This window comes from Schistosoma haematobium, chromosome 3, assembly GCF_000699445.3.
Source record: "Schistosoma haematobium chromosome 3, whole genome shotgun sequence".
Lineage (NCBI taxonomy): Eukaryota > Metazoa > Platyhelminthes > Trematoda > Strigeidida > Schistosomatidae > Schistosoma > Schistosoma haematobium.
The window spans coordinates 39,971,529-39,984,711 of record NC_067198.1 but is presented as its reverse complement, the minus strand read 5'-3'; the positions used below and the strand labels follow the sequence as shown (position 1 = coordinate 39,984,711).

Below are 13,183 nucleotides of genomic sequence, written 5' to 3'. Positions count from 1 at the left end.
TTTTTCTCCAGAAAGAAGAAGATTATGGATAGATCAGTCCCAGTGTAAAACTAACGTAAATATTGATTAATATGTCAAATAAGTAGATTTTAGGTAACCTACTGATTTGAAGAAAAATTTCATAACTGATGAAAATTGAAGTCAAAGATATATCTGAAAACTTGGAAGTAATTTTACTGATTTAGAAAATAAAAATGATTTCCCCTTTACAATTGACTAGTATATTGAAAATTATTTAATTTTGAATCAAAATAACGATTTTCAACATGAAGTGAAAACAACAATGAAGCACTGAAGAAATTTTTTGATCTAGTTTTGTACACGCTAATAATACCTGACTAGAATGTCATATAAAGTTTACTTCATGCTGTGATATTGGCTCACTGTAAACGTCACTTTTTAAACCAGTTAGTCAGGAATACAATAATACCTCTTTTTTAATCTGATTTATTCCTTGGCTAACTATTTAGTGATATTTATTCGCTTTCACTGCTTTTCAATGTAGTATCATTCCGTGATAAATTTCGATAAACCTACCAACTACTTACCAAATGTTATTGAAAGGCAATTTAGCAATATCACAAATTGATTAAAATTTCTATGTAAACCAAAGAATACCAACTGGGTGGCTTAAAGATCCTGAATTGGAATTTAAATGTAATAATAAATCAACAGAATAAGAGTCCCTTACTAGGACGAAATATACGTCCCGTAACTAGTGTTTCTTAAAGTAAGCCCTTGATATAAACTATGTAATTCAGTGATCTACATAAAAACTTCACTGTTGAACATAACAATGTAGCATGGTATGAAAATACAGGGATGTAAATAATTGAGTGACTAAACTGCTGGAGAGTTAAAGAATATTTTGAATAATGAATCATGATTAAAATAATTCTGCCAACTACAATAAAAACTATAAACTGGAAATAAAGAAATGATTCAGTTGAATCATTATTTTTAAGAGATGGATGGTATGAAAGCTCATGAAACTGTATGTTAATAAAGTTATTGTGTATGTGGAAAATGTAGAGTAGTAAATTCACTCCATTCTCCAGTTCTTGTTATTCTTACTTTACAAGTTTATCAAACAAACGATTTGTATGAAGTTTTATATTAATTTCTAGATATCAATTAATATTAAGCTTACCATCAGGCAATTTAAACAACCAATAAGTGAACGTTTCCTTCTGTGGTTTGGAAAAAGTAAGGCTGCGACAATACGTAGCTCCATTTAATCATACTTCATCAACGGGCGTCTTATATCGATAACATTTAGTGCCCCTCCAGTAAACCATAATCTATAGGATTCAGATCAACAAGTCTATTCTATTGAAAAGAAATGTATTACACCGACGTCCCTTGCTAATTTGGATATGGTTTAACAAACAGTTTTTCTAATCATCATTCTCATTACTGTTTTCCATATCCTTTATTCGTATACTTTTCTTTACTTCTTGCTCGAGTATACTCTTCGCGGTCTGATTCTTTGAACATTTCTTATCACGGGATTTTAATAATTTCTAATGATAGTTATTTCGATGTCAATTTTTCCGAATTTCGGACTAATTTCCATAGTGAAACTTTATTATCACATCTGTCATCTTATTATCAACTTATACTTCTTACTTGTTATAAGTAGAGTCAGATGGAGGCTAGCACTGGGATCCAGGACACAGGTTTCATCCTATTTGAGACTCATATGATGGATGTGTCTGCATTGCAGAATACTAGTTTCTTATTTCATACAAACTGAAATTGTCAGTAATGAATACATATTTTTTTGTTATATCCCAATGAGTAGAAAAATTGTATCTGTAAAGTCTCGTAAATTAATTTAAGCCACTTCTTCAGAGTTACAAATTGCCAGAAATACAAGTTTCCTACTCATTCGGATATAATAAAAAAATATTTATTATTAACTGAACTCATCATTGTATTGGATATTCGAGTTTTCCCATTGATTTTTAGGACTGAAATCGAACAGTCTCTTTTGATGTATGTACATTTTATGTGGATTGCCTTGAAATTATAAACAGAGTAAGATAGCAGCTAGTGATCGATTTCAGAGTTAGCCAAAAAAGATACGCATATACTGGAAGTGACTAATCCCTTGCATTCCTATACATGAATGGAAGGATTCAAACAATCAATATAAATGAATGCTTACTTATTATATTCAGTTATGTAATCTACTTGGTTATTATCATTGACGCATAGACTTGTTCGATTAGTTTAATATTTTTTTGCATACATGCATAAATACTAAAACCTGGTAATCGAACTTGAAAATGATATTGTTCGTTTGCATATGTCATTCTATGATCAATGAGCTTTTTGCTTGTGAAGAACAGAATACAGTTAATATCAAGAAATAAATAAACTATACTCCCGTGATATATAATAATTCATTGAAATAATATTTTTTAAGTAATAAAGAAATACTGTGTTGTGTGTTACGTATATCGACATAAGTAGTATATGATACTAGTCGTGAACAAAATGACTGGCAACAGAGAGACAAGAGGATCGAACAGTAAAGAATCGAAACAGAATGCAATTTGTATGAAAATGCAAGAATAATGAAGTCTGAGTCATTTTAAGACAATTGATGAACATTTTACAGATTAAGCGTCTACTACATGATTATTAGATTTTAATAACAAGTCTTGTAATTTCGTGTTAAATACATTCGATCTTCTCCACTGGTGTTTTGTTTACTACAATACTAGTGAAATGTTAATGGAAATTTTAACAATGTCAGTATACCAGAATGGGTTTTGTGAAGGTTTTTAGAAATTTCACAGGTTGAAATCATGAGTCACTTGAAGCTAAACCACTATGGAAAACCTGAAAGCACTGGACGGCCGTTTCGTCCTAGTATGGGACTCCTCGGCAGTGAGCATCCAAGATCCCGCACCCCGCGGGATTCGAACCTAGGACCTGCTGGTTTCACGCGCGAGCACTTAACCACTAGGCCACTGAGCCGACATCCAACGGTGTTGATTTCTAACTTCAACCAATCCACGAAGTTGGGCCACCGTACACCATTGTCTTCAGTGAGCTGATATCTCACAATAGACCTGGTTGAACTCCACTGGTAACGGCTTCTCACTAGAACTCCAGGAGTATCTCTTGAAGTAAGTCACTAATGAGCAGTTGATTATTATCAGAATGGGTTTCGTGGAGATTTTTAGAAATTTCACAGGTTGAAATCGTGAGGTTCTGGGTTTGAATCTCGCGGGGTGCGGGATCGTGGATGCGCACTGCCGAGGAGTCCCATACTAGGACGAAACGGCCGTCCAGTGCTTGCAGGTTTTCCATAGTGGTCTAGCTTCAATTGACTCATGATTTTAACCTGTGAAATATCAGTATACATCAAATAAATTAAGAAATAATTCAACTATACTTGAATCATAATAAACTGGTTAAATTGTTTGTTGAAATTTTATAGTTGGATTTATATTTTGTAGTTTTACTTTACCGACAACTAGTAAAAATCAAGAATTACTTAAACTGATATTTTAACTTATTATGGGACTATTCATCAGTGTGTATTCATGATTTCACTTTAGGACGGAATTCAACATCTTTAGGTTTCTTAGTAAGTGTTTAACCTACAGATTATTGAATCAACTTTAAATTATTATTATTCTTAACTTTTATTATTATTTTTCTTAATACTATATGGGAATCATCCATTTTGATTGGTGATAATTATCTCATAATCGACTCACATTTTTCACAGTTTTATCATCATTGTTTAACAAATCATAAAGTGACATTGAGTTAGGTAACAATGATTTACATATGAATATTATTAAGATAAATAAAAAAAATATATGTAAATTATTTAATTATCATGGACAGAGGTTCTTTTAAAACTATGAAATTGTGTTATTCCGTTTAGATCGTAACAACAAATGATTCAACGTTTCAACTTGATAGGCTACATAGTTTGCTAGAGTATTTGTGTTTTTTTCAAGGTTCAAGTGTATATTTTGAAGATATATCTTCTATTTCTTAAACACATGATCTTTTCTAATTACTGTTGAACAGTATTGTACAAGTTTATGTATTCAGTGTGTATACTGTCCGTCAAAATGTTTGTTTAAATAAAATTTATTGTGTAAACATTCTGAATAGTTTTAAAGTTTTATATATTTCATTAACATTTTTAATTTCTCTTCTTTCCTTAGATAACTCCACCTTTAATGTATAAGTACTGTAATGAACGAGAATTCAGATGGGGTAAATCAATTTATCGTTTTATGAAAAATTATAGAGTGCCTATGTAAAATATGAAAATCATACATTAAATACATCATTGGCACATCTTTGAGTTGTCTATAATATACTCCATTATTCCTCTAATTCTGTTGTCATTTTTATTGCTCTTCGATTTCCTTTCTGTTCCATTCATTTCAATCTTCTGCTGTCAGGCAATCCATTTCCTATCGACGCTACATAATACATATATCTATCAGAATAAGTAGCATGCGCTACAATACTAACAAATGTTAATTATTATGTTAAATATGTTGTTTCGCTTTTCATATGTCATTTTCCATCAAGCTTCATTGATTAAGGTATATAATAAATGTTTTATGACATTACTAGTGCAAATTTAAGCGGTTTGCTAGCTTATGAGAAGCCTTGAAATATAATGAATTTATGTTATTCTCCAAGGTTTTTCCATCTCACTTTATTTGGAAGAACATTAAAAACTTATTGGTGATAATGAATATTTGAAATGATTTAATCCTGTTTAATTAGGCTTAGAAATCGGAATTATTTTAAAGTTAAGAAGGACAATAAATTTACTTTTCCTATCCTTGATACAAAAGTATGTGACATTAAGTAACAGTTATTCAAGTGATTCAATCACATAACAAACTTCCCACTTATCAAATCAAATGATAGATAAAAAACCATAGTAAAATAATGACATGGTTTGATAATCAAGAAATAATGTAGGTTTTCTTAATACGATCATTATTTATAAGTGTCTAAACTAAGAATTTGATATCTTATAGACCAGCGGTACCCAATCATTATACTATCATAAGATTAGTTTCCTCATAGATATGAATTATGTAGAAATCTATGGAAATTGGATGTAGGTTTTGTTTCACATTAATTTGTGAGAACATATTAGTGGTACTGGCGGGATATGGATCAAGATGGATATATTTCTGTAATCAGTTATCAATTAGTAACTAATGCTATATTGTACATTCCCTAACACTGCTTGAGTTTTGTAGATCACTTACTAAGTTACCACCCAGTAAATTAGATACATGAATTCCCTAATGGTCAATTCTTATTGATATGATACGGCTGTAATCACTAAGAAATTGATGTTTATATCAAGTATTCAATTCTTTTTTATTCAAGGTGATCAATATTACGGATCATACAACATAGTATTTGTTATTGTTAGTTGATCTATTAGAGCGAATATAAGTGTTTGACTCCGATAATGGATGGCACAAATTCAAATTTATATATGCTTATAAATCCCTCTAAAATTAAAGATAGAGACTACTGGTTAGTGTATAACAGTAAAAGGCTAGTCTTAATCTTTGAACCTATTAGTTACATTCGCGTAATATCAGACTGATATTCATTGGTATAACCAGAGTACTTTCTTGTTAACTAACGTTCAGTTGTTTTAAAATGGTCACGAAGAACTGTATTTTCAAATTATTTATAAATAATAAGAAAAGATTTTTCGGATCAAATTTGTTTCCTCACTGTTCCATCAAGAAATAAAATAAAATAAATTTATCAAATAGTATAATTTTTTTCATATTAATGAGAAGAATCAAATTTTAATTAGAAATACATTAATTTATGTATAAACAGTGGGGTATAAGCTTTTAGTCAAGAGATATTTTTTGGTTGAGATCTTGAACCGACTGATGTTAGACCACTATTAAAAGCCTGGAAGCACTGGACGACCGTTTCGTTCTATTGTGGGACTCCTCAGCAGTGCACATCCACGATCCCGCTCGCGGTATTCGAACCCAGGGCCTTCAGTCTCGCGCGCGAACGCTTAACCTGTGGACTTATCCCGTGTTTGGTAGAGACAAGTATCTACCTCAGATAATGGAAGATGGTCGCGCAATTTCGCGGATCGGTTGGGGTTAGACATTAACACCGTTGGATGCCGACCAGCTCAGTGGTCAAGTAGGTTAGGCGTCCGCGCGCGAGAGTGAAGGTCCTGGGTTTGAATCTCGTAAGCGGGATCGTGGATGTACACTGCTGAGGAGTCCCACAATAGAACGAAACGGTCGTCCAGTGCTTCCAGGTTTTTAATAGTGGTCTAACATCAGTCGGTTCAAGATCTCAATCAATAACTTTATAATCTCCACAACCCTATACTGATATTTTTCTTAAAATGAAAATAATATAATACAAACTAATAACTGATAATAGAACTTCAATAAATATATTTTGCGCGTACTACAAGGTAATTGTTAACTGACTAATTATTTCAGGAAGTTATTTAACCGTTAATCAACTTATATTATTGGACTAACGTGTTCTCTATATGACAGCAGGAAACTGTTCTGAAAAGTCATACCGTTTTCTATAGCATAAAAGTGGCTTTTGAAAAATAGACATTCATTAATTACTAGTGTTTGATCATAGATTCCTTTGGAGTATTTCTTAGGAATATTGCGGCCATGTAGGAAGCACTACTGAGATTAGATGTAAGGTACCAGATAAAGATGAAAAAATGATTGATAAATTGTTGAGTCTTTATTTGTATTTCCTGTGGTGTTCTGGACATATATTAAGCACACCCAATTGCCAACTATCTTGATATGAGTAGTTAGATGTTGTAGGAATAAGTTGAGAAAATATCTAAGGGCAGTAAAAGTGATATATAGTACCAGTTCATGCATTTTTTTGGAATAAACCATGTAGGTCGTTAGAAACTTTATGATTAGAATCCATACAATTATCTTAACCAGTGGTTAGATACTTTAAATGATGTGCTCAGAATCATTTATAATGAAGTAGGTATATTCACTCTTCGTTCGTCCTTAGATTTTAGGTTTCCAAATTGTTTTAAGATTTCTAATTTCATGAACCACATTTCCTCCTCTACTTATTTTTTTATGCCTAATCACTTTTATTACTGATGATACTGTTATTATTTCTACTAATCTGACAACTTAATATGCTAATTTATTATAACTTGAACAAATGTACATATGTAACATGTTGTACGTTACATAAAATTGATTGACTTAGAACAAAAGTGAACCTTTTTGTTTAATTTTTAAGTATGATTTCTTGATAAATATAAAAAAGTGATTACAAATCTTTCTTACTTTGATGGTAGTTCTTCTTCACCATCTCCTTGACCTGGCAAATCAATATGAACCCATGTCGATCGTTGCATAATTGGAAGCATTTTTGAATGTACCACAAATTCTTCGTATTGATAGTCTAAAATTAGTAAATAAAAGATGGAGGAGAAATTAAATGAATGCTTGAGTATATATGTTTACTATGTTATTTCTTTGCATTAATTTCAACAAAAAGGTAACTGGTGATGATGACACTGTTCGATAAAATAACTATAGTCCATCGTTAACTTCAGAATAATATAACGGAATTAATCTTAGCAACAGAAGTGTAACGAGTGGATTTTATAAGAGGAATTCTTAGATATTTCTCACACTTACCTTAGAAAATTGAGCGAAAAGATGAAGGCGTCGGGTCAGTATTTTTAAGAACAAGTTTATCCTGACTCTACATTCTCTATGTTAATGATTAAACATCATTTTATGTACAAACCGTTTCTTAACAACAAGGGTTATCAGAAGTTCCAAAAAAATTATACACAAACAAACAGATCACTGAAGATAGATACATTAAATGAACTAGTCCAGAACAACTAAACGTTTATTGGTTAAGCTTATTTTGGTTTGTTGTTTTATGTATCTTCCAGACAGAAAAATAACCTAGTTAGTAAATTTTTTACTCATATCTTTATAGTTAAAAGTTACAAAACATGGGTTTAAAAATAATCAATAAAATCTCCGAAAAATGTATCCGAGATGAATAAAACATTCAATTTATGTAAATTTAAGAATCAAGTCGAATTCCATCTCTCGGCCTACAGGAAATCAGTAACCTATAGTTCCGTTTGTCTGATTAAAAGATACAAAAAATACAACTTCAATACATATTTTGATGTCATCAATATATAATAAGGTATTAACATATCTAAATAGTACAAAATAATCAAATTCAAGTAATATGTCAGACTACACAGTTGAAAAAAAGAAACAGTTTCCACCAGTAACATTTGCTTTCAACCCAATAATAAATTAAAATACTCTTGAGATATTATGGGACATTATTATTAAGAACAGAATATATGAAAAACCTATGTCGTGCAATGTTTTAAGCATTAAAAATGACAAAATAAGCAAATAATATTATATACATATTTCAAGTTTAGTGGATATTTTCAACACTAAGAATCAGACCTTGTAGTTGTCTTTTATAAGTAGAAATGTTTACATTCAATTATGTATTTTTATGTAGTATAAATAATACTAGATAGCTATTTTGCTTTAGTAACAGACTTCTCATCGAGACTTATCCACAACCAAGGAAGTAATCGAACTCATTATTTTCAGATCTCTTGACAAATCCTTAACTTTCATAATACTTGACCAGCCTCCAACAGTTTGTATTTTTAACTTCAACCAATTAGCGATTTTGACCAACTATCTTCCAATGCCATTATTAGGTGTCTGCCTGGGTCCCAAGATGGTTGACTGAATATAGGAATCTAAACAATTGGATTCCGGATCAGTGGTTTTGAAGTTAGTGCCTCTCCGAGAAACTTAAAGGTCCATTACGGTCAGTTAGACTTATGAATGTGTACAGCTAAGAGGTTATATACTAGGAAGGTACAGTTATCCAGTGACATCTGGATTCCAGCAGTTATCTAACTTACGTCAGTTTGCTTAACAGTCTTCACAAACCTTCCGCGTAAATAGTGGATAATTTAATAGACTACTAGAATTTGATCATTAGACGGGGAAAAACTAGGTATAATTGGACAGTTTTAATTAATTTTGGATTGTTTTATTAAAACCTTCAACTAGTAGCATTTAACGTTTTCAAAACGTTGATGATCCCATTGGGGACTCAAATCTTACTCTTAGTACTCTGGTTTAGATAGCCATAAAACCTTAATAGCCTTAAAATTTCAGATTTAGCATATAAATATAAATACAGTTACTCAATTCTTAACAGGTTTTACCCATGAGCAAGAACGCGAAATTGACACTTTGTTAACTTTGAGTATATCATCAATTTGCACCAAAAGTTCAACAGTTTATTAAAAAGCAACTTTTTAGTATGCAGATTCAATAAATATGATAAGTCTAAAGATTATTTTTCACAAATAAGTTTCAAATTATCAAGAGAAAGCTAATAGTTCAACTTGAAAATAAGACTTGATTGACTTTAGGTTTCATACAAGTAATAGTTTAGGTTAAATGTGGAGTAGAAGGCCCTAATCAAAAAATCGAATATTGAATCTCACACTGGTCAGCATTTTTATCACACCTAAATGTATTTGAATTTATTTATTGAGATATTAGTTACGTCATATATCTTGAATAAACTACAAATTTTAAATCCTAATGAAAAGTTCACAAAATAAGTAGTACTTTATACAGTGATTATTTAGAATTGGTAAAAAGTTGCAATATTTGTTGAAATCACAAGAGACATTAAGAATCATTTTTGTCTCTCGAATTCCGTAATACAATTTATTGATCAGTAGGCACTGAAAAAATGTAATAAAAACTTCATTTTATAGTTCTCCTTAAGTTAATTCTAGACTATAAACAACCTGCTTAGACTGTATAATAGGTCAGATCCCCATGACCAATAAATATAAGTATTATTATTACCACTAATGTTATCACCACTATATTAAAAGTTTACGTATAAAGTACTGTTTCATAATAAGTAAATAACTTTTTCAACTGTTCTCATGATTAGAAAATATAAAAACCGTGTCAAAATAAAGCATTCCACGAATTATATTATTATTCTTAAGCGGGACTACGCTTGGATACATGACATAAACCTGCATAAAAATATCGATTCGCAAACTAATAAACAGTTTTTAAAAGATATCCTGTTATTGGTAATGTTATTATTATCATTGTTAGTAGACGTCTTGTAACCAAATCAACATTATTAACCAAAGTTTATACATGTTCACATCCATAAGGGATTCAGATAATACAATTTATAACATTTTTCTTCTGTCGAAACTATTGTATAATATAGTCTGAAAAATAAGCACACACACCATAATAATAATAATCCGGTTGTTTTCTTTTACCCTAATTAGAATAGTGTAAAAATAAAATGTGGTTCGAAATAGAGTGAAATGAAATAAAATTTATATATTAGGCTGGAAACAGTAGCTGTAAAGACAACTTTGATATATATATATATATATATATATATATATATAAGTTTATCATTTAGATAAAAACCAAAATATACGCAAATATCTTTGGAAAACACTGGACACAAAGAAGATGATGATTACTGATAAAGACGGTGGGAATTATAGAAAAAAGGACGAAGCATATAGTATTTAGTAGATAGATCATGATGATAATATCATATATGCAGAAAATAAATGTGGAAGAAAAGGCAGTGTGCAAAATCAGGTGAATGAAATTACAGTAAAAATAATTGCACTGGAAAGAAAGGCTAAACCTATTGATTAGTTTGTTATTTATACAAAATAAAATGTATTTAATGATGATACTTCCAAACATTACGAAGTGTTTAGAATGAATGGTAAATAAATACTCAATTCATTTAATCCGTATGTTAAGAACTTAATAGGGGATAATGTAATTATTGGACTGTAAAACAATTAAATGACATTTGGTTAAAAAGAGAGTAATAAAAATTTTATATTGTATTTTAGTATATGATTAACAGTAAAATCTGGAACACACGTTTAGTACTTTTTAGAACTCATCAGATGGATATACCTGCACCGTTGTGTTGGTATCCATACTGAAACTCAAACAAAGTACCTATTACTTCAAACTACAGCATGTTGTCTAATGAGCTACTGAGTTCAGATAGTTACTCAATTGTTCAATGAGATTTGATGTACTACTTCAATACAACCTTTTGTCAAAAGCTTCCATTTATTCAGAATGAAAATAAAGAATCCGCAACTGATCAATTTCAATCTTACTTATCAACAATAAGACATAAATTCTTACTAAGATTATTGTACTCTTTCGATCGGGCATGCAAATTAACTCTCATTTACATAATCTTACAGTGTAGTGCAAGCAGTTTACATTTAGATAGTTGACGGAGAGCTATATGAAACTCTAATCCCGAGTGTCATGTAAACTCACTCCTACCAACGGCACATTTTCCTGTTTGTAAAACGTTGATACTACTTCAAAAACTTTAACTTGAGTTACTTAAATTTATGTATACTTTATTGTGAAAATATTTTGATATGTTTATGTTTAAATATTAACATATTATCATCTTAATCACTTATGGTCTTGTAGTGAACGGAACACGAGTGGGGACAATCGAATGTATTGAACAGGAAATTACATGACTTGTTAGTAAAATCTAACAATCATATAGTAAACGCTTAATCTGTAAAATGTCCATCAATTGTCTCCAAAATGACTCAGACTTCATTGTTCTTGCATTTGCATACAAATTGCATTCTGTTTCCATTCTTTACAGTTCGATCCTCTTGTCTCTCTGCTTCCAGACATTTTGTTCACGACCAACATCATATACTACTTGTGTCAATATAAGTAGCACACACAGTGTTAGCTCTCTGCTGAATTACGACAACTAAAAATTATTTACCTAGTGTAATAAAAATATTGTCCGTTCAAAAATGTTAGTATGACTCCGTTATTAAAACTGGAATAAATGTATCAGTTTCAGACAAAAACTTGGCTTGTTCAAAAAATACTTTAATATAACCTTTATTTACGCTGTGATATTAAAAGTAGCCGACATGCAGTTCGAGTTCCATTGGGCACATCAACACTTGGATTCAAGTACATCCGACTGATGAGTTTCTGATGGTATGAAATATTCCATTATCAACCAGGCATTTAAGATGTAGACAGATAAGTGAAGGTGATATTAAAGCAGTCATTCAATCTATGCTGGGAAAGACTGATCTTTACTGTGAAGAATTTTAACAAACAGATGGAAAAGCCACTTATATATATATATATATATATATATATTAAAAGGATTGATTTTTTTCCTGAACAATCATTCACGAATATATTCTTTGCGGGTTTACTGTAAAAACATAATATCAAAATACCGTCCAAAGTTATCTTTAAGTTTGGATTATGTTAGGACAGACTAATTCGTTTATTTATTAAAAATTTTATGTTGAATCTCAATTAATTATCCAAGTACCTAAAAATAATTACAGGATTCAACAATCTCCACAAACTCTCTATACTGGAGATTGTCATGTTCTTACTAATAACTAATTTTGAGAGACGATTTATGGAATTTTGATGAGAAGCTGTGACCAGTGACCTTTAACCATCTAAATAGTGAGAAAGCTACTCAGATATGGAGTTGGAAGATTATCGAGCAATATCGCAAATTAGTTGTAGTAAGACATATAAACCATAGCTTGGGAGTCTAAAGATAACTCATCGTCCAGAAGCTTGAAGTTCATGGATTTGTGTAAGTGAAGTTCAAAAGCCCAATACTAAAATGAAGCAATTTTTTAGTGATTGTCTGTTTTCAATGATTGTCCAACTAAGGTTCAGTAACCTCTACAAGCTCTCTTCTAGAACCTAGTTTTTCTCTAAATTCTATTCACAGTTTAGCTCATGATTATGAAGTAAAATTAATTTGAGAAATGAAAAGAAAAATAAACTTTCTGTACTTGTGTAAAATGATTGAATTAATTTATTTTCAAAACATTTTGAATATTATAAAAATTGAGAGAATAATTCAAGACTGAAAATAAGAATAATAGTAGTATTATATCATATGAAAAATATTTCTTTACAAATTAGAGTTATATTAAGTATTTTCAATGTTATACATTTTATTTATACTCCAATAATTTGCCTTTTACAATTGT

General features: G+C 30.5%; 1 protein-coding gene across 2 annotated transcripts in view; it reads right to left on the bottom strand.

Annotated features, from left to right (window-relative positions):
* The window catches only part of NDRG4_1 (NDRG member), a 123,814-nt gene that overhangs the window by 90,255 nt on the left and 20,376 nt on the right, over window positions 1-13,183 (bottom strand). The window contains exons 1-2 of one of the 2 annotated variants that reach the window (XM_051213856.1): window positions 7,704-7,805; window positions 7,347-7,464 (exon numbers count right to left, since the gene is read on the bottom strand). In XM_051213856.1, the coding sequence (XP_051069869.1) occupies window positions 7,347-7,429 (83 nt within the window). In that variant the 5' untranslated portion in view covers window positions 7,430-7,464; window positions 7,704-7,805. Of the gene's footprint in view, window positions 1-7,346; window positions 7,465-7,703; window positions 7,806-13,183 lie in introns of those variants that run through there. The other variant, XM_051213855.1, reaches the window with a different exon arrangement.